The 26,679-nt window shown below is 41.2% G+C and overlaps 1 protein-coding gene across 1 annotated transcript in view; it reads left to right on the top strand.

Moving 5' to 3' along the window:
- Positions 1 to 2,321: 2,321 nt before the first annotated feature.
- Positions 2,322 to 26,679, top strand: part of MARCHF11 (membrane associated ring-CH-type finger 11) — a gene marked incomplete at its 5' end in the record, with an annotated part of 79,676 nt that continues 55,318 nt past the window's right edge. The window contains 2 exons of the mRNA XM_081132348.1: positions 2,322 to 2,891; positions 4,083 to 4,238. Of these exons, the coding sequence (XP_080988474.1) occupies positions 2,322 to 2,891; positions 4,083 to 4,238 (726 nt within the window). The remainder of the gene's footprint in view (positions 2,892 to 4,082; positions 4,239 to 26,679) is intronic.

The following is a 26,679-nucleotide window of genomic DNA, read 5'->3' as shown; positions in this document are numbered from 1 at the left end:
GAAGACTCACTGAGTTAACTGAAGATCACGAACACGTTTCTTTTTCAGGGAGTGATCAACTCTGGAGGTCAAAGAATAATGTGTTTATGTGGTTACTCACCATATCAAGGAAAGTTAATTTTTTCTTGCCGGAGATATTTTTCAGAAACAATCAACTGAGAAGACACATCTTGCATTGTGGCTGTTGCCTCCTGTACCCGTGTGACTCTGCTGTGTGCGTCATTCTGCATTGTTTACCCAGAACCCACAGCTTTATGCTGTCCTTCAAATAATAATGTACTTCGTTACCCCTGGTAGAAGCTTACTAGTCACAGATTGAATTATTTAGGGGATTTGAAAAAAGCCAATTTAGACACATTTTAATTCACAAACTTAGGATCAAGGCTTATGATTATCCTGAAGCTTATGATATCTTAAGGTTGTGGCAGTGTACAGACTTGTGCAATGTCGTTTTGACAGGTGAAGACTGAAAATGAAAGCATATCTACAACCACATTTTTTCAGTGTGATAAGTTCCTAGGGCATTCGGGGATTATTATTTTTAAAATGTGCTTGCTGCCTGCCACTCCGCTACCAAAAATAAGCTAGTCTGAGAAGGCTGAGTGTTAGAGGACATCCCTGGGAACTATGTCACCTGGGACCACTTGTGACGGCATTCTTGACTTCTTTGTCACTACGTTCTCTGTTTCCCAACCAAACCAATTTCTGTCAAAAGAGTTGGGGCATTTTTTTTTTTTAACCAAATATACTTTGTAAATTAATTTAAGCTGATAGTTTATCTCGACCATTTCAGAACATCTAACTATTAACGGGGAGTCAGTGCCATCAAACACATGCACTGTGTTAGGAGGCAGGAGAGAGGATTGGAGGGGAAAAAATCATTATGTCTGAGCCAGGAAATCTGGAGTCAGGGAGCTCAAATGTTCTTTGTTAATAGTTCTATGACCTTGAACAAGTTACTTCGCCTATCTGGGTCCTCAGCTGTGAAATGCAGCCAAAATGACTGTCCAATGCGAGTCTGTTGTGCCCAAGACGTTCAAGTGTTACACTGGTGGAAATCACCACTGATTTGGATACACGCCTTGCAGCACACAAACCCGATGCTTTACGATTTTACACCGTATGAATGTGGAAGCTAGTGCATGTGCTCGGGTTTCGTCGGGTTCCCTGCAGGTAGTTTATTTTCAGAAAAGAACTGAGGGGACTGTTGCCCTACTGGAAGATGAGTCCCAGAGAGGTTTTGCCGAGTGGAGCTGCAGAGGAGAAACTGGCTTTGGAGTGTGGAGCGCATAAAACTGAGACCTGAGCATGCCGCCACTTTATGGCAGGAGAGGTCTCCCCGGAGTCCTTCCACAAGGATAATAAAAGCGACCACCCACCACAGAACGTGGCACTGGGAGGAACCCCTCCAGTTAACGACCCAAGATGTTTACAAATAAATCCGGATACTCACTGCAGGAGGGGGGGAGGTGAGCGGGACAGAGCCGGGACATAGGTCCCAGAGACGCCCGTTTTTAGGGCTCCGGCGGCTCAGTGAACGTGCCCTTGAAGAACAGGGCTGCGAGGGGTGCGAGGGCTGGGCGCAGTCACCGCGAAGAGGCGGTTACCGCCCCCGGGTCCAGGCGCCTTTCCCGCGCCCCTGCTCAGCGGCCTCGCGCGCCTCCGCGCCCACGCGGGTCTCGGGTTCCACGCCGTCGGCCGCGCCCCGCCCGGCGCCGCCGCGTCCCGCTCGCCCACCAGTAACGGCTGCGGACCCGCGGCCTAGGACCCCCGCCCCTCCCCCCCGCTCCCGGGAGCCGCAGCGGCGCGCGGTGCGGGGAGGGCTCCCCCGCCCCGGAATCGACGGGAGCGGTCCCGGGGCGGCGGCGGGGGCGGCGGCAGAGGGGTCCCCCCGTCCCCGAGTTCAGGCGAGTCCCCACCGCGCCTCACGCCGCGCCCCGCACGCCCCCCTCGCTCCTCTGCGCCAGCCCCGCGCCGGCGCCGGGCGCACGTCTCCCGGCCCCTGCCCCGCTCCCCGGCTCCGCCCCCTGCGTTCGCGGCCCCCCGCCCCGCCCCGCCCCCCGCGGCTCTCACGCGCCGCCGAATCCGCGCCGCCTCTGTCAGAGCCGAGCCCGCGGCTCCGCGGAGCAGCAGCCTCGCCGCCACCGCCGGGCCTCTGCGGCCCCTCCCCGGCCCGCCCCCCGGCCCCTGGAGCCCGCGTCCCTGCCCCTTCTCCCCCGCCTTCCCGCCCTCTCCCCTCCCTCCCCCTCTGTCCTCCCGTCGGCTGCAGCCCCAGCCCGGCCCTCCAGCCGGGCAGCCGGGAGGGCGGCGGCGGCACCACCATGAGCTTGGAGGGCGGCCACAGGGGCGGCCGGCGCCGCGGGGAGGGGAACGGGGACGCCGAGCCTCCCCCGTCGCCGCCGCCGCCTCCTCCTCCTCCTCCTCCGCCGCCGCCGCCGCCGCCGCCGCCGGGGGAGCCAACCTCGGGCCCCCCGCGCTACCTGCCGCCGCTGCCCGCTCCGCCCGCGTCCCCCGAGCTCCCCGCGAAGCCGGCCGAGCCGCCGGCCGGGGTGGTCCCGCGGCGCAGGGGCGCGGACCAGCCGCCGCCGCCGCCCCTGCCCCTGCCGCCCGCCGGCCAGGAGGTGTCGGCAGCTGGCGACTCCGGGGAAGGTCCGAGGCGCCTTCCGGAGGCGGCGGTCCCCGAAACGGCGGCGGGGAAGGGCAGTCCCGGGGAGCCCGAGGCCGGCGCGGGCGGAGAGGGCGAGCGGCGGGGCTCCAGCGACCAGCCCGAGACGCGCTCGGTGTGTAGCAGCCGCAGCAGCAGCAGCAGCGGCGGCGGCGGCCAGCGCGCTGGGCACCAGCACCAGCACCACCAGCCCATCTGCAAGATTTGCTTCCAGGGCGCTGAGCAGGTGAGGCCCGCGGGCCGGGCAGCGGGCGGTGGGCTCGGCCGAGGACGGGCCGGTTCTCCTCCGGCAACGGCCGCGCGTTCAGCACCGCGGACAGCGCCCGCCTCGGCGGCCCCGCGCCCGGGCCGGTCCGCTGCCGGCGCCGCGCTCGCCTCTCCCCCTCCGCGGTGGCAGAGGCAGACGTCCCGGTGGCGAACACAGGGTTTCATTTGATCTACACTTTTTTTTTTTTCTTTCTCTCTGGTTTTACAGTTACACATTCCTCAGGTGCTTTCATGATAATGCCATCAGCATCTCTTATTTCCTAAATGGATTTTGGTTTATTCGTAGAAACAAGCCTGCATGTCCTTTCTCTACAAACGCATCCTGGGGCAGATCGTCTCAGAGTACAAACTGGGGTGGGTCGTGTCAGAGCCAAAAGGGCCGCATCTTTCCTTAGTGCAGATTTTGGTGACTTCATCTCCGTGATGTGACAAGCGTGTTCCACTTTTACAAGAGAAATAGGAATGTAACTTGGTCCTGTGAAAGAAAGGCTGTTTAGGCAACCATGTACTTTATATTTTATTACAAACATTTCTAAAATATAAACTCCATTAGAGGTGCATGCAAAGTTATATGAGAGTACTCACGGAAACAACAGGATAATATATCACTTACAAAATGTGTGGTCTGAGAAAACATTAGGTTTAATATTTTTAAAAGTAAGGAAATTGCGTAAGAATATGCAGGCTTTCAGGAATATAGTGCCCTAAGTCAATATTTATGATGCTACATTTAGAAAAAAATAAAAGCATAATGCTATTGCAAGCTACTTTCTGGGATGCCATGCATTTCTTCTTTAGCAATGATTAAGAATAACTGCAGAGGAAATGCATCTGACCATCCACTTAAAAGTTATTAAAGAGATTTAATAGTACAGCTTTCCCCCAAGAGTATCGGGAGCTACATCTTGCAGACATTTTGTATGTTGGTAGAACATTTATGTCATAACTCCAAGCAGTATCTTTGAAATAGTTTTAAGACTGTAGTTTCATTCCCATCAGAGGTATAAAAATTAAATTTCCTTTTTTTGGATAGAGTATGATGCTGATATCTTTCTGGGTAAATGGCTTTGAAAGAAAAGAATGCAAGTGTTAGATTTTTAAAAATAGAGACACAAGCATAAATATTCACACTGAGCTGTTTTCTTTTCAGGGGGAGCTGTTGAACCCCTGCCGGTGTGACGGGTCAGTTCGGTATACACATCAGCTTTGCCTGCTAAAGTGGATCAGTGAGAGGGGTTCCTGGACCTGTGAGCTCTGCTGTTACAGATACCATGTCATAGCCATTAAAATGAAACAACCTTGCCAGGTAAACGTTTGTGACTTTTTCCCCCCTGAAATAATTTTGCTAAACATAAGTGCACTTGAATTAAGTTATTACTAGAGATATTTACATACGCTACTTAAAAACATTTTATACAAATCATGGTAAAATCAAGATTTAGAATTTGTAGAGATGTACTTTGAGAAATCTGTGACATCTTTATGTGAGAAACTCAAAATACATTTTATGCAAATGGTTTACTTTATTAATTTGTTATTTATTGATGAAATTGTACCCATCTTTCTTTCTACAAGGGCAAGTTGGTAAAATGTCTTCTACTCCAACTAAATCGATTTTATTAGTTAGAGATGTTCATAATTTGTTTTCGTAATACTTTGTTAATTTAAGCATTGAAACCCTGGATGAGCTCAATTTATGGAAAACAAATGCAAGTAGAGCAAAATGTTACTAGTCTGGAAACTTTGGTTGACCCCTTATTCAAAGAATAATTATTAGAACCTAGTTCCAATCTGAATACTTTTTAACTTCGCTAGAGTTTCTTTTTCACATGAGGTTTTTTCCATAGTTCAATTTTGATTGCTCGCTTTCTTTGCTGTGATCAGCTACATAGTGGATACAGAAGTATTCCCAGTAGTGACTATGAATAATACTACTGAAATGGTATATTTTCTTAAACTTTTTGTGTGTAATCACATAACAACACAATACCCATGAACATACAGATGCCCTTGGAAAAACAAGCTTTTATGTTGTTGTCGTGATTGAACTGATTCAGTCCTTTGGAAACACTGATGTAATGTAACATACAAAATAGTGAGGATGACATCTTAAGCTAAAGCAGAAGAGTGTGTAATTGACAAGCTCCGGTAGTGACATAGGGCTGAAGTCAAGGGGACACGAAAGAATAGAGTTCGAAGCACAGAGACAAAGGAGGAAATGCAAGGGAAAGGAAGAGGGAATTGAAAAGTTAAGAGGCAAAGTCCTAAACTATGATGTTCCCTGTTTCAATTTAAAATCCCTAGTTTGCATTCAGTGATATAAAATAGTGACACTGTTAGCATCTGCAGAAGAAATCTGGAAGCCGAATTATTACTGCATTAATAATTTAAATTTCATAGTTTTTAATTTATGCATCTTTTACATAATTTGCAGTTAATTTGCATCTTTGGTAGTCACCATTTAAGGCATGATTATCAGGCATGAAATGAAAATATCAATTTTCTCAAGCTGACCTAAGGCTTATAACTAATTTGAAAAGAAGAAGAATAACTAATGTGGATGAGTGATGTTATCATGCTGAAGATAGGCATGAACCTGACACATTTTCCCCAGAACTTCTAATTGATTGAGCTCCTTGGGTATAAATTTATGGGTCCATCATAGTTGTCTTGAAAAACAGATGAAACCATGTCCAAAGATCAGGATATGAATAGTATAATTGAATCTACAATAATTTTGTGAATAGAAATACATGGAAATGACAAATGGATAGCTTTGGGGCTCTAGTGAAAAGTCTCATGAGAAGTGCTGTGGTTGGATATTGAAGAGCTGAGATAGAATGCCAAGTATTTCAAAAACTTAGTCTTATTCTACTATATATTAATTCATTTGGGATGATTACTTTTGAAGTAAGTAGGTATAGGTTCTTGATATAACTTTAAACTATAGAAGAGACAAAGTGCTGGGGCAAAAATACAATTTACTAATAATTCTTATCTTACTGTAAAATGAATTAATTGCCACTATATTTTGCTTCATTAAAATATTTAATAATTATTTTAACAAAAGCAGTTTCCCAAAGTATATATATGATATGGCCACAAAAACCCCCCCAAAAACAAAACAATAAGCAGCCAAAACAATAAATTAACCCAGTTTTACTAAACATTTAGGATTAATTTTATGACCTATGCAAATACTACCATGATCTGTAACCTGATCTGTTTGTTGCAGTGAACTAGAAAATAATAATTAAAAACAAAGTTGATGAGTGTGATGATGATAGCTTAGATTGTGCCAGAGAAAATAGCTCTCCAGGCCTGCATTGTATCTATGTAAAGCTCAGTATTCTTAATGAACAGAGATCAGTTATAGGGTTCCCAATGTGTGGATCCTTATACCTGGGAGTAGTTTATACTCAAAGTTTGACTAATTGTCTGGCATTTCTGTCACGGATGACCCAGGAACTGAGCATTTACTCCGAGTTTTGGTTTTCTCCTGTGCTGGTATGAGGCCAATTAGATTTAGCACTTATTACAGTCATTATGGCATGGCAAAGATCTATTTTATCATGGTGCAGGATCAAATAAATATGTTGTGGCCCTCACCGTCACTTTCCATAGCCCTCTGTCCTAAGTATAGAGCCTTCACATAGCTTTGAGTGGGTGGGGTGGTTTCTTGGATGTAAAACAGAATAGAGGACAAATAATAAGAAGAGAGAACATATTCTGAATACTTACTCTGTGTCAGGTACTGCTCTAAGTGCTTTACGTGTACTGATACCGATATTTAATCTTCATAACAAACTTTTGAAGTAGGTAGTTTTACTATCTTTATTTTACACAAAGAGAAACTGAGGCACAGGAAAGTGAAGTAACTTCTAGATACGTATCTAGTAAGAGGCAAAATCAGAATTCAAACTTAGTCTGGCTCCTGGGTCCATGGTCTTAGCCACCGTGCTTTATACTGGAAAGTGTTCTCAGCTCCACCATAGCCACCCTCATGATTTTGGGTCAAGAAGCAACTGGTTTCAGCCTGGTCTCTAAGATGGTCTAGAAAGGCTTTGACTCTCTATTGCTGCATAACAAACCATCTCAAATACTTAGTGGTATAAACAATGACCATTTATTATCTCTTAAGAATCTGGGTTGATTGAGGTCAGCTGGGAAGTTCTTCTCCACATGTGGTATTGGCCTGGAGCCGTCAGTATCCAGAGGTTTGACTGGATTGAAATGTCCAAGACGGCTTACTCATTTGACTTTGTCTTGTTGCTGGCTGTTGGCTGGAAGCTCAGTTGGGGCTGTCAAGTTGTGCTTCAGTTCTCTTTCCATGTGACTTGGATGTCTCACAATATTGGGTTGGGTTCCAAGAAAGTTGAAGTCACAGATCTCTTTAAGGTCCAATCTTGGGAGAGACAGTTTCATGTCACAAGACCAACTCAGACTCAAGAAAAGGGAAAATGAGCTCTACCTCTGAGTCTGCCCTGTTTTTTTTTTAAAAAAGAGTAGCTATCTTTAATTTACCATTGGAGCTAGCCTTTAAAACAGCTCTATTTACTTACTCTGGTCTCTGCATTTGGTCTTCATCTGGTCCAGATTGGTCAATAGGCACCCACCATAATTTCCCTCCCAGGGCTCAGAAACAAAGAAAGTTAAAAAACTGAGTGGGAGGTTGACTCCGTCAGTGGTGCTTGATGCATATCCTCAAGCACTTTCAGAGAGATTATTACCTGATGTGTCTCCTGGTGTGCAGAGGGACATGGGAACACACAGGAAAGGAGCAGTTAACCTGGACGCAGGTGTGTGTGTGAGGGAAATATGCTGTAATGAGTCTAAAACCTTAGTTTTATTTGTTTTTCTCATTAAGATTAGAAGCCTTTGAACATTTGGGTCTAAACCACCCCTTTTCATTGGGTTTCCGTGATGCTCAACAATGTGACCCAGTAGAAAACTAATGTATCTTCTGTAACATTTAAAAATATTAATTGCTGTATCACTAGCAGTAGGAGTTAATCAAGACATTTGAAGTCATTAACATGCCTTTACCTTCATACCTACTTCTAGAATGTATTTTATTGATTAACATAGTCAAGATGATGTATTGATGACATTTTAAGAGTAAAAGCCAATTCTGTTTTGAATCTCATAGGATGGTGTAAAATTTGTTAAATGTGAGAACATAAGATCGAATATAGTTTTAGATGTGATACTGTAAACAAATTAAGCTATATTCATACTTGTGAATGCTTTCAATAATTTGTCAAGAAATATGAATGCTCAAAGAGATAGCATTTACTAGATAAAGTACTGTACGGAAAACTTGCTGGAAGCAAAGGGATGCACTTCCTAAACATGGAAAAGCACAATGTAAATGGATGGTAACAGCTCTATGACCTTGGACAAGTTACTTTAAATTTTTTGTACCTTAGTTAATTCGTCTTTAAAAGATAATAATGACACCTATTTTGTACATTATTTTGAGAATGAAACACATAAATATATGTAAGTACTTAGAGTAGCTCCTGGCACATTTTAGTGTTGACTCTGATTATTACATGTTCAAAGGGATGGGGACCCTCAGCTGCTCGCCACAGTGATGCTCACAGGTCCCTGTGGTTTTCTTCAGTCTTGTGTCACCTAAGTGACATCAGTGACTCCTCTCTTCATTTCATTCTTTATCCCTGGATTTTTGCTCCCTTTTCCTGGGACAGCCCATCTCAGTTTCTGATTTGTTACTATAAATAATGAATGAATCAGCATTTTAAAAATCGGGTGTAATGAGATATAGTGATCTCAGCACATGGGAGCATATTTACTCCCCAGATGTCCCTCCCTGTGGATCTTTGCTGGAATTATAAGATGCTTTCCTGTGTGGCCAAGCACAGGGTGGTGCTGTTCAGGGTGCTCAGCAGCCATTGTTTGTTTACACTTGGGCAGGAGTTGGGGAAGCCCAGGAACCCATGGGGGACTTCACAAAGGGGCACAGGCAGGTGACCGAGCAGATTTCCATCTTCCTCCTTTGTCACTCAGAACAGCAGAGGAAAGGACTTGGAGGAGACTTGCCTGGGAAGGGATTGAGATGTAGGCCATATACCTTGCAAATATTAGGCCTTGGCCATTTTTACTATCCTCTAACATTCTTATTAGCCTTCTTACTGCTTTTCCTTTGAACAATTACAATGTGCTGTCAGGTCCTCTGATAGCAGTAAGAATGACAAGAGAGTCTCCTAGGAGGGAAAATGACTTCAGAGTATTTTTATTTCTATCCTATTCTTAAAACCCTGAGATTCATCATGACAGTTTTGAATTAGAGAGGAAGTTGGCATCAGGTTAGGTTCATCTTGGCATATGTTCTCAGATACAGCTTCTAGATGTATTTGTAAAGTCTTTAAAGAATTTTAATTGACTTCTTTAGGACCCGGGAGTCATCATTTTCCTAAATGGGGCTCTGTCATGAAAGGGGTACTCTCACCTTCAGAAGTGATTAAGTCGTTCTCATGGTGGAGCCAGTGCACTAGGAGAAGCTGACAAATTATCACTGAAAACCGACTATGATTAGAAATGGATTAAGAAAAACATCAGAGCGTGAACTTTATCGGCACTGCATGCTGGCTTCTGAGACACTTAAAGGCATTTGCGTTTGATGGACTCAGATGTCTCATGCGTACAACCTGGTTGACATAGGTGAGTGAGCCACTTTTCTTTTACTTTCCCTCTGTTACTAATATTCTCTGTCGGTTTAATAGCAAATGACAAGCTGAGGGGAAGCTTTTCATTGCCATGTCTGAACAACTGAGAAGCAATGTTAAATCTAATATATAAATGCATATACTGGCAGGTTTTATAGGTAATTAAAAATGTCAAAATGAAGAACATATCACAAGGCAATTTGCTCGCCTTTGAAATTATTTTTGTTTTCATTTGCTTACTAATTTTCAAAGCATAAAATTTCATTTTACTCACTAGAGCAGATTAATGATTCTCTACTGAATTAAATATGTAAATTATACTCTGCCTCTCACTTGTAGCTGTCGTATTTATTGTGTAGGCCACATGATTTTACAGTTTGTCTCAAAGTCAGATGGCTCTTAGTTGGTAGTTAAAAAAGCTGGAGTCCATTTAGGGCTTTGTGTGCTGTTTGCTTTTACCCTTTACAGAAAGAGGATTTGGGATGATTTCCCAATAGATGATACTCTCCAGAACTTTCATCTCCACATGGATCTGCTTTTCTGCATTTTTCTAGCTCTTTTTTTTAAGTATATTTCCCTTTTGACATCTTTCTCTTTGCTCTATTGGCTCCTCCACTCAGCCACATGTAGAAGAAACAACTCCTTCCTGGGTGGATCCGGGCAGACTCATTGGTCAAAGCAAGTTAGGGGCAATATTTGGCAGTGACTGGGTAGAGGAACCTTGTTGTGGCTCCAAAATGTCCTCATTTGATAACATTTATCTTGTCATTTAAATCAGAGCTCAGCAGATCTTTTCTCTGGCCAGATAGTAAATAGTTTAGGTTTTAAGGGTCATCCAAACTACTGTCCCAGTAGGAAAGCAGTCACAGACACTACATAAATGAATGGCATCGCTTTTTCCTCCAGTAAAGCCTTACTTGTTCACCTGAAATTTGAAGTTTACATAACCTTGATGTGTCAGGAAACAGAGTCCTTCTTTTGATTCCCTCCTTCCCCAACCACTTAAAATTTTTTGTGGGCAACACAAAAGCAGGGGGTGAGATGGATTTGGCCCACCTGGATTTGGTGGTAGTTTGCCAACCTCTGACTTAAATGACTGGCATATTGATATGAACTTAGGTGTCTTCCGACCTCTTACAAAGTTCAGTGGGTGAAGGGTTTAAACATTTTTATGTGCTTCTTTGTAATTTTCAGTGAAGTCATTATAAGCTTATATCATTCAGATAATGGTGGTATTGTAGCTCTATAACAAAATGCTATTAACTCCTTAATATTAAATATTAAAGCCATTGTGTCTTCTAAACAGTTTCTTGATTGTCTCAGACCGAAATCTTAAATTTCCAATAGTTTCAGTTAAGTCAGAAGCAGAAGGCAGGGACATCTCAGAATAAGCCTTCAGTGTCTCTGGAACAGGCCACCCTCTTGTCTCAGTGAGCTTTGGACTGTACTTACGTTCGTCATCCCTAAATCAGGTCCTCCAGGCTCTCTGCAGCCCAGGAGGTATGCTTAGAATATCCTTTTTCAAATGTATTAAAATGATATTATTTTAGTTTTCTTGGGGTTTCCAGACTTGCCTTCTACGAGGGCAAGCATAGTAGTGCAGGGAACATATTTTAGAACAAATTATGTAACACAGGCCAGTATAGCTTGAGATGCACTTTCTTGGTCACTTTGTGGGTATTCAATGAATATTTGTGGATGAATGAATGTTTTAATAAGGTAGACCGAATCAAGGGGGATCATGTTCATATTTCTGCAGTGAGAAAATGACTTAAGGAAATCAAGTTGCCATCTACTGGCTGTCAATTTTCAACTTCTAAGTTGATCTTATGATAATCCTATTATGATTCTGCCTGGGCAAATCTATTCAGTTCTTAGACCACAGGAAAAAGCTTTAAGAGTGAGATCTATTTTTAAAAACCTAGAATTAAAAAAAGTTTCCAGTGAGACATATCTGCTCTTTTCAAAAAACAAAATGTCATGAAAAAAGACTCAGTGAATGTGCAATTACCCATGTGTGACACGCTTGCTTTCTTGAGGTTGTCACTGGTTGAAGGATTTTCTTTAGCATTTGTTCAGAGAATGCAAATAATTTGCTGGAAATTTTATTATATGATCATGGATCTATAGATGAGCTGCTAAGAATGTCTACTTGGAATGATTTTTTGGTGTGAAATCTGCCACCTGGCTGAAAACAAGGTGATGTGTTGTTTTGATGAGCGGTTTGTACAGTTGTAACATAATTTCAGAAATGGTTCTCCGCTGCTGAATACAGTTCTCCAACACAGGGAGATGCGGCCAGAGAACAGACTAGCTCCTCCTTGCGCATTTCCTGCTTAGCCTTGGCGTGTGGCTTTGCTGTGATGTGACTGATGTTTGCTGAAGAGCTTGGAACAAAGGAAACTCGGCTTCCTTCTATTTTCGGACTTTCTAAGAAGAGAGTAGGATGACTCTGAGAGCCAAGCAAGAGTGCTTCCGATCCTTCTGAGCTGCAGGGAGCGGACTGATGAGATAATCACCTACAATTACGAGTAAATGGATGGCAGACACTGAGGACTCCGCCAAGGAAAACGGCGTGGGACTCGTGCTTTCTGTATCCCTGGATATTTCACAGTGTCTCCCCTGTGAACATAAGTCATCGTCCAACAGCTGTTCTATGTGATTTACCAAATGAAATCCCATATAACAGAGGTGGGCTGGAAGCAGTCACGTGGGGAGACATGAAGAAACCTGGAAGCCTCACTGTCTGGACAAAGTCAATAAGAGAACCTACTGGGGAGACATTCTTGCTCCATCTTTCCTTTAGGTGTGGTATGCTCTGAAAATTACCGTCTAAAAATCCTGCTTTCTCCAGTTTTTCTCTCTTCGAAATAGTTCATTTTGACTGATGACACTTGGGCAATGTCTCCTGATCATAGTAACAGAGTTCCATTGCCTTAATATGCCTTTTAGTTTTGTTTCTCTGTTGGTATGCTAATTATGTGCAAGTGGCCAAGGCTTAATTTGGGCTCAGGCGCCCTCCCCATATGCGTCTAGCTCATATTACAGGAACCCTCTCTTCCCCCAGCACTCCTTTGTTATATATGGACTTGCAGTTGTGCCGTGACACTCATTTGTGTCATGATCTGAGTTACAGAATAGCTCCCATAAACAAGGAACTATTTAAAGAAATTTACATGCCTTGGTTTGGCAGGCCTATTAAAAAAAAAAAAAAAAAAAATGTTAAAAAGGATAACATCTCTCACAAATATCCGTGGATTTTACTTAATTTGTGTGGAAGAACATTCCAGAAGCCACAGGAAATAGTTTTACTCTTTTCTCTCCCCCCTGAACTCCAGTATTAATTTCTTTCCTATGTTAAATTTGCAGATTTTTAACACAAATATGCATGTAAGTGGCCTCCTCATTAATTTAAAGAAAAAAAAAACACCAGAAAAGCAAAAGCTTGTAGAGTAGAAAAGAGTATAGGACTTGCCAGGCACTTATGGAGCCTTCGGTAAATGTCTGTTTTACTCTCCTCTTCCCGTCTCTTCCTTTTCTTGACAATACCGCGCCCTTAGTTTTGGGGGGACAAGTAGATGGGAGGTTTCCAGGAGGAATCTCCAGTCCTTCGGAGAGAAATAAACAATGAATAAGGGTGCTAGTCCTTACCCACGTTTGCGTTCTCTAGGACCCAGCATGCCCAAGCTCAAATCTGGAAGCTGAAAGAACACCTTGAATGCAAATCCACCTTCAGTCCCCTCTCCAACTGTCTTTACCTTTCACGGCAGACTCTCGGTCATACTGCCATAGCTTCCATTAAAGGCATTTTCCACATCGAGACAAGACTTTTCAGCAATTTGAGAAGCAGTAGTAAGAAGTAGAAAAATGCAAAACCAACAAGATTAGAACCAGTTTTACCAAAATTCATCGGGTAGCTTTGGGTGACACGTGTTGGATGATGGGGGGAGATTTTGAAACCTTTTTGAGTAGTTCAGTAAAACATCTAAGAATGGGGGTGAGTCTCCCTACCTCCTCTCTGTCTGTTCTTTCTGTCTTGCACCTTACTAAGACTAAAGGTAGTATCTGTTGCAGAAAAGGAAATTTGAGATAGAAATATGTTGCTTCATTTTGAACATGACTGAACCTCTCCTAGAGTAAAGTTTAGGAGAAAATACCGACCATTCTTCAGGTTATCAGTGCTAAGAAATGATGAATGCATGGAGATGATGAATGCATGGAGATGAGTAATGCAACAGGGCATCGAGATGGATTAATATGTGTTTATTTTTGGTCTAGAAAACTATTTTCCTCACGTCAAGGGGTGGCCTCAAAATACTTTATCTTTGTTTTTCTACTGTGAATTACGTAACCAATACTTTCTTATTGGTTATTTTTTCACTCATACAACAAATTAACCACTGCTATTTAGCAGACACTGTTCTAGGTCTTACAGCTACAGAGTTTGTTAAAACGGGTAAGACCTCTGCTTCTAAATTTAAATTCTTGATGGTGAGGGACAGACAGTAAACAAGTAGATTTGTGTTAATAACAGAGTGATTAACAAAGGATATGCTAGAATGAACCATGTGATATTGGATTAGTGTTTGAAACATCAGTGTAAACTCATGTTTTCTTAGGACAGATACAAATGGTTACACACAGGAATACTTATAGATCTGTGCTTACTCATGGGTTAGTATACAATCATCCATTTCTTAGCTCTGTTGAGAAGGCCTTAGGGTGACACTCCAGTAATAAAAAGCTCATCTAGCACCAGATCTTGGTTTCCAACACCATTCCCCAATAAATGGAACCAGTTTCTTATAAGATGCTATTCTTATACAATATGAGACTGGAGTATCTTGTACCAGAAAGCAAGAAGGTGCTCAGAAAACACAAGGATGGGGGCACAGCATGGACTTTAGCAACAGGCAGACCGGAGTCCAAATTTTAGCTCAGCCACTTACTAAGCTGCGTGACCAACAGTGATACCATATGTATTAACTCCTTAATGTTGTTGGGAAGGTTAAATCAAGTTACAGTTTCAAAGTTCTTGGCATGTGATAGTGTTTTATTAATTCCTGACTCCCAACTTTGTTAGAACAAGTGCTGTAACACATACGATTCTGCCAGATTTTGGATTTGTTTTTTTTTTTATCCATTTAATAACACGGTAGATATTTATTAATTACTTACCAGGTGCCAGACACTGTTCTAGGGACTGGTGAGGAGCAAAAGAGTAAACAGAAGAAGTAAAATCCCTGCCCTCAGGGGCATGCATTCCAGAGAGGGAGACTGACCATATGGAGTAAACATTTCAAGTACAGTAATCCCCCCTCACTCTCAGTTTTGCTTCCAGCAGTCTCAGTTACCCATGGTCAACTGAGGCCTGAAAATATAAAATGGAAAATTCCAGAAATATACATTTCACAAGTTTTAAACTCTTAAGTAGCAGGATGAAATCTCCAGCCATCCCTCTCCATCCTGCCCAGGACCTGTATCACTGCTTTGTCCAGCATATCCTCGCTGCATACTCTACCCACGCATTAGTCAATTAATAGTCATCTTGGTTATCAGATTGGTTTTCAGATGGGGGGGAGACCACATTCACATAATTTTGTTATAGTATATTGCTATAACTGCTCTATTTTAATATTAGTTATTGTTGTTAATCTTATACTGTGCCTAAATTTGTAAGTAACTTTATCATAGGTTATGTATGAATAGAAAAAACATATATATAAGGTTTGGTACTATCTGTAAGAGAATTAGTAAATTAATTAGTAATAAGTGCTAAGGAAAGAACATTGGGCAAAGAAGGGGGATAAGAAATGTCAAGAAGGGTGGTTAAATTTTTACATTAGGGTGGCTAGGGAAGGCTGGCAATCCATAACCTTTGACTTTGGTAGAAATTACTCATGTGGCTTTCTAGAAATAGGGTATGCTAGTGAATGTTTATCACAATTAGTTTTCTCACTGGAGTACATTTCATTCTGAATTTTAGTTTTCTGTGAGAGAACTGGAGAGGTCACTATTTACAGCCTACAGTTTTATAATTTGCATCAGTATATTAAAAGTCTTAATAGGGGGCCCAATTTCCTTATTTCCTTGACCCATTTGTATATCCTGGATATTATGGTAAAGATTCAAGACATTGGTTTCAGGAGCAAGGAAAAAAGAGTACAGTCAGCTAGATTAAGGGAAAAAGAATAGTGAAAAACACATTCTAGATTCTGAAAGTCACAGATGCTCAATTTGCTCTTCCTGAGTTACTTAAACTATTTATGTTGCCATATTTACTGTTCCATCTACAGAATTTTCAAGGAGTTAGGATTTAAATAAAAGCCATCATATATGAGAAATTTGGCCTTTTTTGGATTATAATTATTTTTATATTGATTTTTATTAGTATACTGATAATAAGACAAGTAAAAAACTAATATTGGGCTTATGTTTTCCTTGGACAAGTACTTTTTTCTGTTAAAAAACACACATTTTATGGGATGGATTGTTTTTAAGAGAAGCTCTATCATCTTATTGAATGTCATCTAGGAAACTTGGCTATTTGGAGAATGAATCTTTGAGGCTATAATTTTCAAGGAAGTATAATTGGGAGATATAGTGGTCTTGTACATGGCATGGCCACTATGAAAGTCATGCAGTGACTTATAGAGGGGAAATGACTTTTATGTTGCTCCTGGAGCTGCAGAAATTGACATTTGGGCTTCCAAAATCTATTTGAAATATATGGGTTCCATTAATCAGTGCACTGAGATGCCGGCAGCCCATCTTTTTTGCATCTCCATCACTGACAGAGAATATGAATATAAAGGAGTTTTGAAGGGTGAAGACTCCTTCCTCCTCTTCAGAAAACTTTTAATAATATGGAGACATTTTGCTTTAAGCTTATGGTGCTTGCTTAATCAAAATGGAATAATCAATTCCCCAAATTTGATGGGAAATGTCATCTGCAACTTATAACCTTTAGCTTTCAAAGGCCATAAGCATTAAGTGGGTTATTAAGAGTCTTTTATTCAGGAGAAAAGTGATGATGGTTTCGTGGGGAGTGATGTTATATTGATGAACACGTGCAGGAAGCAGGATAGATCACTCTTAGGGTAAGTGTTATCCATGGAGCCCTTGTCTGGGTTTCCTGGGTTTGCTTGATTGCCTTAGTGGAAAACTTGTTTAGAGCAACTGTTAAACGTTTAAAACCTTTCAAAATAAGTCAGTAGTGACAGATCTTGAGGGCTTATATGAGCAAGCATCCCAATAGTGGTGGTGGTATCCCTTTCTCCAATTAGATGTCAGAAGAGCTTCACTATGCAGCTCTGCCCTCTAGCGTTTCCTGTTAACTAGAGTTGTGTTCTTGAAATTTGACCCATGGTGCACAGAATTCCACTACGTTAGAGATAATTTCTATATAGTTTTTATCTTGTTTGAAAATAAGTTTGGCCCAGGTTCCGCTTACTTATAAGCCTTTGACATCTGTTATTGTTCCCCTAATTTGTTTCAAGAAAAAGGCGCCTGTTGTTCTGTCTACTTGGCTTTTGATTAAATCAAACGTTTTCTGTTTTCTTTATTGCATTTTGCAATTTTGGAGGGTTTGATTTTAGTCTGTTCAGAGATTTTGGAAGAGCTACTTCTTAAATAGTTTAAGACTATAAAGTGTGTGTGCTCAAGCAGAATGTTAAATCCATTTAAAGTTATTTTAGGGAGTGCATTCAAATTTTGATTGCCCATTGACTATCTGGGAGCAACGAGTTTAAATAGAAGATAATTGGAACATCTAGTGGTTTCTGCTGAAACATTTGGAATATATTGATGATCAAGTATTTTAGATATTTTTGTCAGACAAGACAAAAAGAATATTCTTTATTTGAATTCATGTAATAACTAAAAGCAACCATTGACCAAATATCGGGGCACTTTTGTTATTTGAAACAGAAACAGTAATTGCGTTTTGGCTTTTGTTTGGCTTTAGTTTTCACAGAGAGGGACTTTTCTTTTGCTTTGGACAACATTTTAAAAGAGAATTAGATGAGAAGCAGTTTTCATGATGGAAACTTGTGAACTATATTTGAAAATGAGGTTTTTAATTACTGCTGATTGTTTCACTAATGGCAAGCCACCTTGCTTGAGGGAGAAATTTTTTCCAAGCAGCTTAAGTTCTTAGTTAACTAGAGGAACCTCAGTTTAGCGGTCACCACCGAGGCACCAGCCATGTCCTGAGGTCCGTGCTTGGTGGGAGGATGTGTGGGGAGCGAATCTCTGGCTGGTTGTGAATCCCCAGGAAAAGCTCTGTACCTTGGAAATAACTGGGAATAACAAAGAAATAGAGGAAGGAACAAGGAAGGATCAATAGAATTTTCTTTTTCTAAATGGGAAATATTTTATTTCAGAGGTACCAGGCATTTCAAGAACACTGACAGTGGGCAGCACATGCATACCCTTCCCAGGTCAATGAGGCCACATTTGTCTTGGTTTGATGCGCAGAAAATATGACATGTTGAAAATAAACGATGTGTAAGTAACTCTAAGAACTTGGTTTCTCACACTGTCCCTGTCATCTTGGCGGAGTCACCCATTTATCAAGAGGTACCGGATGGCATGGCAAGAGTACAGGAATGTTATGCTCTGTCCGGGAGAGCCCTGTCACCTCTGCGGTTTTTAGGAGTCACAGGTGGCGTTGGGGCCTGCGGGAACACGATGCTTCTGCTAGACGATGGCGTGGCCGTGATATTCATTAAACGTGATTTACATAGGGACAGAGTGTGGTGGGTTTTAAGTGAACTGAGAAATGTATAAAATAAATATACTGTCTTTCACATAAAGATCTACATGTAGTACTTTGGCCTTATCAAATATTGAAATGGATTTCTAGGCCAACGTAGATTTCAGAGAATATTTAAAAGCTAAGCATGATGAGAATTGACTGAATTTTCGTGGTTAATTTATAAATTGAATATCTGGGTGTAGTGTGTGTTCCAGTTTGGACAGCTTGAAAAATATTCTTCATCAGATACGGATACAGTAGGAGAAGTGACCTGTGTTACTTAGTAAGCTACTCTCTCAGCAGCAAACCTTAGAGCTCTAAGTGACATAAACACAGAGTAAATTAAAATTATTCTGCATGGCCAATAACATGTTTCCAGCAGTTAAAACCTCTAGCAAAATACAGAGCATGTTAATTTTTTGGCAATATTGCAGCAAAAGGTTGATATAAAACTAGGACATTTTTCAATGAAATAGCAGAAGAGTTTCATTGAGAGTAAGGAGAGAAGTGCTAACATTAATAAAGTATCTACAGTGCATGCTCTACATTAAAATATATTCATTTAATCATTTCCTAGCTGCTCCACAATGACATAAGATTAGTATTCCCGTAAAGAACTAAGAGAATATTGGCCATCACTGAAGGCAGTTTTAGTTTATAGTCTGAAGACAAGGCCCTTACTTGGAATAAGGTGCTAGGTATATGTGGGTGACAGATGTGTGATACGAAGAGTAATACAGAGTCCTTATCAACTGTGAGTCAGGATTTGGCCAGCACTTCAGAAGTAAGAGTGCTCACTTCTCATATGGAATCTGTCTGAAAGTGGAATTTCTTCTAGATGTCTGATCATAAAAAAGGCAAACAGTGCCAGCAAAGTGACTCTAGAGAGATTAAACTACACAATTATTATCTTTTAAGTATCTGCTAAATCCATTCAGAACTCAGTAGAAAGGATATATTGCTTTTTATATATTTACAGATATTTATGGATTAAAACTAACTTGATTGCATAGCAAGCAGCAGTAGAAAGTGATGTAGATTAGATAAGTGTTCACGTTAAGCAAATCTCCACGTGTCATTTCCAGGACTGACAGTATTAAGCGTGGCTGAGAATGGTCTGGAGTGTGTTTGGGCGTCTCCCTGGCTGACTAGGGCTGAGCCTTTGGTGAGCTCTGGCAGTCAGCACACTTGTTAAAAGTCTGTATTGCACGACAGTGACCACTTCTAGAGATTCTTACTGACAATAATAATAGCTGCCATTCGCTGAGCTTTCATGTGCCAGACCTTCCAAAGTTCTTACAAGGCATTCTCACATTTAATTCTCAAAAATGCTGTAAGGGAGCGGTCTAGAAAATTGTATCTTACTTTGACGTGCTTCAGCTTAAATTGTGCCAACATTTAACAGGATCTATCAAAATCTCTGGAAATCAGAAAAGCTTAAATCAGTTTGGGAAAATGGAAAAACACTTTTTAATCAGTTACGGAGCCTGAGTGTCAGTTTATGAGTCACCACTATGGGATTTGGGGTAAATCTAATAATTTACTAAACAGTTTTTAACTACACAAGTAATTCAGGAAAACAAAATGCTATTATTATGTGTGTTAAATGTATGCTAAAATTAAATAATTCAAATGATGTAAAAACAAGTAGTGTAAAGTGGATAATCCCTCCTTTTACTTACCTCCCAGAGCCCACCCCAATCCATTACCCCAATCCAGGTAATCACTGTTAAATGACTGGTCTGCAGCCTTTTGGACCCTTTGAAGAATGCATTTATGTGCATATACATGTGTGTCTGTGTATTTATAATATTTTTTTCTTCACTGCCTGCCTCGTTCTGAAGTTTCTTTCTCCGGACAGTATGTTGTTACCTGTGACTGTCTATTATTCTTTTAACCAGTGCATTATGTTCTTTAGAATGAGTCTAACAATTTATTTAGCAGTTTTCCTGGTGAGGAGCATTTAGGTAGTTTACAGTTTTTCACTGTTATCCAGATGCTACAGTGAACTCTACACACACGTTGGGTATATTACCATAGGGTTGAGTCAGTTGTGGAAATGTGGGATTATGGAGTGTGTGCCGTTAAACTCTTGGTAGATTTTTCCGAATTGCTCACCCTCGGCACTGTCCTAATCCGACCAACATGTACTAACATTAGCAGAATAGGACAGTGGCCATTTCCCCCTATCCTCAGTACTGGAAATCATCAATCACTAATAATTAACAGAGTAAATTCCTAATGGTTTATAAATGTGATATCTTGTTATTTTAATTTGTATTTCCCTAATTACTAGCAAAGTTGAACATTGCTTTCTATGTTTCCTGACCATTTGCATTTCTGTGAGTGTGTGTATGTGTGTGAATTACATGTTCCTATCCTTTGCTTATTGTAGATTGAGATCAAATTTATTAATTTAAAAAATTTATATTCAACATCATTACAAAGTTTAAAAAATTGTTTTTGGCCAGCTTGATCTGTCAGTTTGTTACATAATTTACAGTCTAATTGGGACAAAGACGTTAAAGAATTATCATGCAATTAATTAATTTTTAAACATGCCAGGATTATCTTTGTGTTACTGATTTCTAGCTTAATAGCCTTTTGATTAAGAAGCATACTTGGTTTGAATTCATTATTTCAATAATTGCTGACACTTGAATTTTGGCCAAATATTTGGTTAACTTCTGTAAATGTGCAATGTGTGCTTGAAAAGAATGTGTTTTCTCCAGTGGCTGGATGCAGTTTCTCAGGTTTAATTGGATCAGTATGGTTTGCTCCATCTCTCCCAGAATTCTTGAATTCCTAAGGCGAAGGTAACAGATTTGCTGGACATGTAGCTACATAAGCCCCTTGCCTCCCTTTCCCAGCCATGTCAGAGAGGATTTGGTTTGGATGCCGGTGGTGGATATCCCAAATACCTGAAGCTCAGACAAGATAGGAATTTTTTTTCTTTCATAAAAGTGTCAGGTAAGGAGCTCTGGGACTGTGTTGGTGCTCCGTGTACCCGAGTCCAGCTCTTCCTCTCTTATTGTCCTGATATATGTGACCTCCATCCCAAGCTCGTCTTATGCCCCAAATGGCTGCTTAGCTCCAGACATTACACCTACATCCCAGGAGGAAGAAAAAGTAGGGGAAGCACATCCCTCTAGAAATGTCAAGAGGCCATTCCCTGGAAGTTGTGCACAGTACTTCCAACCACATCCCATGGGCTACAACTTAGTCACAGGATAACATCTAGCTGCAAGGCAAGGGAGGCAGTGTGTGGTGTTCATTGCAGTTATCCTGTGCCCAGGGAGTTCTGGGGGTGCTTTCACAAGAAAGGGGTGAATAGGTGTTGAGCAGCAATTAGCAGTCTGTCATGACCAACTCTGTCAATATATATATACCCATCAGTTGATACTCAATTTATTTAACACAAGTGTCTTCAAGTGTAAAGAAGACTGTGCACTTAACTTTGTGTGCAATCTTTGCTTAAATACTTAGAATTATACCTTTTCTGTACCCTAAAACACAACTCCGAACATGTTGTACCCCTTCTTAAGTTCCTCTTCAACCCCCGATTGCCTAGAGTCGCACTCATGCTCCCTAGCACGGTAGCCAAGGTATTCACTGAGCAAACCGCACTGGAAGTTACCAAATGTGTGCCCACTTCCTGTGCGTTTTTACAACCTGTGAACCTGCCGAGGAGGTACTGTGTTTTTCCAGCATAAACCATGAACACAGTCTTAGTTCCTGTGCCAGTGACACTCCTTTCTCATCTAGAAATGCCCTTTTTCTGTTTTCTACATAGAGAAATCTCTTGCTTTCCAAGTCTAATCCAAAAGCCACCTGTCCGCTACGGCACCTCTGGTCACTGCGCATAACCTTCTCCCTGTGGGACCTTCCGTGGCGTCTCATCTTTTCTGTGCTTCTGCAGTTGTGCGCACCTTTTTCCCCCTCCACTGCACCTTGAGGGGTTCGAGGGCAGGATTGGGGCCTGGCCATGTGTATAACATTGGAAAATACATCAATAAAGAGAGCTTAATAAAATGAATGATGATTGTGTATAAAATGTGTCCGTTTAGTGCCATCGTATTTATTTTATACAAATCTAAATTATTATGTTACCTTAACGTAATCTATTCTCTGCATGATCCAAATGACATCCTTGGTGCCTGATCAGGGTAATATGCAGAGGGATTCATTTTGTTCAAAGATAGCGTAACTACCTGCAGGTGGTGAGAAAAACATGATACCACTTACTGGCATATCCTAATATTTTAACGGATTTATTCCTAGCCAAATAAAGGAAGTAGAATTTAGCAACAGTTCCAGTTCCTGCAGTTGGGTCCATCAGGGGCATTTCACTTCATAAACCTTGGGAAGGAGCGATGAAATAACTTTCGGCTCCATTTGTGCCTCTGAGGGTATGAAATGGATTCGGATTCTGCTGACAGCTCTTGTAGATGATCTTATTCTGTGGTCTGAGACCTGCTGTGTCTCAATCAGGGTTCCTTTGCACATGACTGGATCCTGCCAGGACTTGCCTTAGTTTCTCTAAGATGAATTACCAAACGGCTTGAAAGGGCTCGTGACACAGATCTTGAGAGCACTGTTGTTACTCTTGTGCCAAACATATATACACAGAACATGGATTTTAACTGTATTTTTACATGTTGGTACAGGAACTTTGAACAAATGTCACGTTTGGACAGAAAGTGAAAAGTTCTTTGTTAGACAAATGGGTAGGCTGGTAGAAACTGGTTTATTTCACACCCAGTGTAAGTAGCCCAAGCACTGTGTATTCGTATTGATGGATGCACAAAAATGCATTTGGTAGAAGTCATTTAATCATCATAGAATTGTGAGTAAAATGAAAATAAAAATATAAAGCTCAAAAACTTCTTAATGATTAATGACTGAGATACTAGAAGTGCAACTGTTAATGTCAGGATCAAAACATGAGTGCCTGCTATCACAGCTCTTATTTGCAATTGTCCTGGAAGTGCTAGCTAATGCATTTAGGAAAGAGAACAACAAAATGGGCCCAAATGCCATTTCCCCACACTCCACAGCAACAGAGAATGTTGCTCTTTGTTTTCACCCCAAAATGACAAGAAGAAGAAAACAAAACCAAAAACTCATTTTTATTTTATTCACTTTTTTTTTTGGTTAGTAGGGAGATTGGGCATCTTTTTATATGTTTATTGGCAAAGTTAAGAGTGAGATGTGAAAGGTTTACCTGTGGCAATAGTAGTCCAGAGACATGTAGGGAAGAATTCTGATTGACATCTTTCGATAGCTCCCGTCACACACCATCTAAGGCAGAGATGCAAGGCACAAGCTGCCACACTCTTGTCCTTCTAGGAGACGAAACAACAAATCAACCTTGAAAAGTGGGATGTGAGGGGAGATTGGTTCTGGAAAAAGGACTTGGGGTCTATAAACAGATACAATGTTCTTGAAGAGTGGATCTAGGCCCGTTTTTCTGAATATAAAATCTCCCACTCCTTGACTGGAATCATACCTTGAGAGTTTTATTCTAAGGACATAATTATACAAGTTTGAAATGATGTATGTACCTGGATATTGATTTCAGCCTTGTTTGTGACAAAGGAATATTGGAAAAGACCTAAGTGCTCATCCGTAAGGGCTGGTGAATGGCTATGTAAATTAAAGCACCTCAGCACAAGGAGTACTGTGAAGCCAGTGACATTTATTGACTTGGAAAGTTTTTCACAAGCTATTGTTGAGGATAAAAACAGAACACATGTATGCTCTAATTCCACTTAGCAGTTGTTTAGATAGATCGATCCATAGCTATGTATCTAAACATATCTATGAATATGGTTAGAAAAAAACATTTGCTAAAATATTGACATTGATAATTAAAATCTAACTGGATAGATACCTACAAATAAGAAGCTGTTGGGAGGTAACCGAAGATATTTACAATGAGCTCTTAAGGTCACAAAGTTTCAGAGAAGGGAAGGTCCGAATAGCAAGAGAGATCAGAAAGGGCCTAATGCAGTGGGAGGCACGCAAGGTGATTTATTCACTAGAGGTTGGGTTTGAATGGATGGAGAGGCAGGAACAGTGTTCCATGTAGGCGTAAAGCATTCATCCACAGTGTTTGTGTTAAGCGGTGAGGCAGGTGCCAAGAATCACAAGTTTCGGCCTTTAGACTCAAGGAGCTTATAGCCCAGTGGAGAATAAAGCACATAAATTATAATCCAGTGTGGAAAACGCATCTAGAAAGATGTTCCCCAGACGCTGGAAGTGTATGGAAAAGGGTCCCTCCCTAAGCCTTGAATGTGTGGACGGGGCTGGAGGGCGGAGGGCTGCACGGAGGAGGTTTCTAGAAGAGGTGTGTGTGAGTAGAAACTCAGGATGAGTTAGCTACGTGGAGAGTAAATAATCCTAGAAACAAACAAGAATGATGATCTGAGTTGACCATTACACTGATGCAAAAGGCCACCTCCAACTCACCAACAGATAGTGTGTTAAACTGGTTACTCACAGAGACGGTGTGCGTTTCTCAGACTTCCCCACTGCGGCCATTCAGCCTGTGTGCTCTGTAGCACCACGTGTTGTGTTTCTTGGATGAATTGATTTTTGGATCTCGGGAGGTAGGAAACAACTTCTCCTCATCTTCAGTGTCTCTAACTTCTGGGCTTCCAGGCCTGGGAAATCCAAACTCCCCCACTCTGTACCTGTTCTGAGCAGTACAGCCTTCTTCCCTAGGTAGACTGTAGCCAGAGTTGGTTCTTAAAACTTTCTGCCAGCCCTGAGGCAGACACATGACCCTTCTAAAGTCTAAGAACTATACAATTTATTTCTAATAATGTACTCTTTCATTGAGGAAGGACTCCTAGAGAATGAAGTGCATACGTGTAAAGTGTACGGCTTGATGAGTTTTTACATGTATCCACACTTGTATAACCACTATCCAGATCAAACCCCAACAGGCTCACTATGCTCCCTGTAGATTAACCAGTCTAAACCTGTCCTATGGTGGCTGTGCCCTACTCTAACCACAGTCCCCTCAAACATGATGTCTACCAGGATAGCAGATGAAAGAGAGCTCTTTGGGAAGTTACTTCCTTTGAGAAAATTAATCTGAGAGTTATTGAGATACTTCTAGCATTTTCATTCTGGTAAACTTGAAAGCAGTTAGCTCAGCATCTCAGTGTCTCTGTTTCTGTCTCTGTCAACCTTAGCTTCTGCCTTTTTATGACTTTTAGCACAGAGTAACTAAGCTGGAATTTCCAGTTTTCACCTTGATATAACTACTCTCTTACAAAGTACTACAGTGGAAGGTAAGAGTTGTATTGCTTAAGAACTGTGGCTGTGATAGCCTGTATTTCTGCTTCTGCAATAGCTGGACTGCTTTCAAATTGTGTTACAGCAGAAAGCTGAAATGAGATTATTGATTGTCCTCCAGTTTAGTTATTGTGCCAAAATTTAAAAACTTGCAAACAACCTACTCCAGTTTCCTGCTTCTTTCAGCTTTTCAAACCAGAACTTCAAATTAGTTTTCAGGTTTTTACTGTCGGAGCCATAGGTAGCTTAGATGTAATATATATACTCCAAGCCCCCAAGGTCATAGAGCTGGTGGAGTGAGCCAAGACACAGTGGTTCCTGAGTCCAGAGGTCTTTTCACTCTTCTCTAAGTGGTAATGACCTCTCTCAGCATGAATATTCTTTTAAAAACTATTTCAACCATCAGAGCTAAAGAAGAAAAAAGAATAATGCTTTTAGCAAATTAAAGGTTTTGCCTAACTGTACCTTGTTTTGCTTATTTATGATATTAACTGATAAGTAGCAGACACGAACTTTCACAAGTTAGAATATTTAATGTAATATAAAGAAGACCCCTGAGAGAGGTTACAGAGACTTTGCCTGCTCCTTTAATTTTTTAAAAAAATACTTTTTATTGATTTTTAGAGAGAGAGGAAAGGAGAAAGGGAGAGAGAAACATCGATGTGAGAGCAAAATATTAAGCTGCCACCTACAAGGCCCCAACCAGGAATCAAGCCCGCAACCTGTGTGTCTTTCAATCTGAGATAGTTGTCTTGTAGGCAGCGTATGTATGGGTCTTGTTTTCTTATCCATTCAGCCATCCTATGCCTTTTGGTTGGAGAACTTAATCCATTTACATTTAACATAATTATTGATAGGTATGTAGTTATTGCTATTTTATTATTCATATTTTTGCTCTTTCTACATTTCTTCTTAAAGAAGTTCCCTTTAACATTTTTTGTAATACCGGTTTGGTGGTGATGAACTCCTTTAGCTCTTTCTTGTCTGGGACAAAA

This window comes from Miniopterus schreibersii, assembly GCF_964146895.1.
Source record: "Miniopterus schreibersii genome assembly, chromosome: 3".
Lineage (NCBI taxonomy): Eukaryota > Metazoa > Chordata > Mammalia > Chiroptera > Miniopteridae > Miniopterus > Miniopterus schreibersii.
This window is presented reverse-complemented; position numbering and strand designations above follow the sequence as displayed.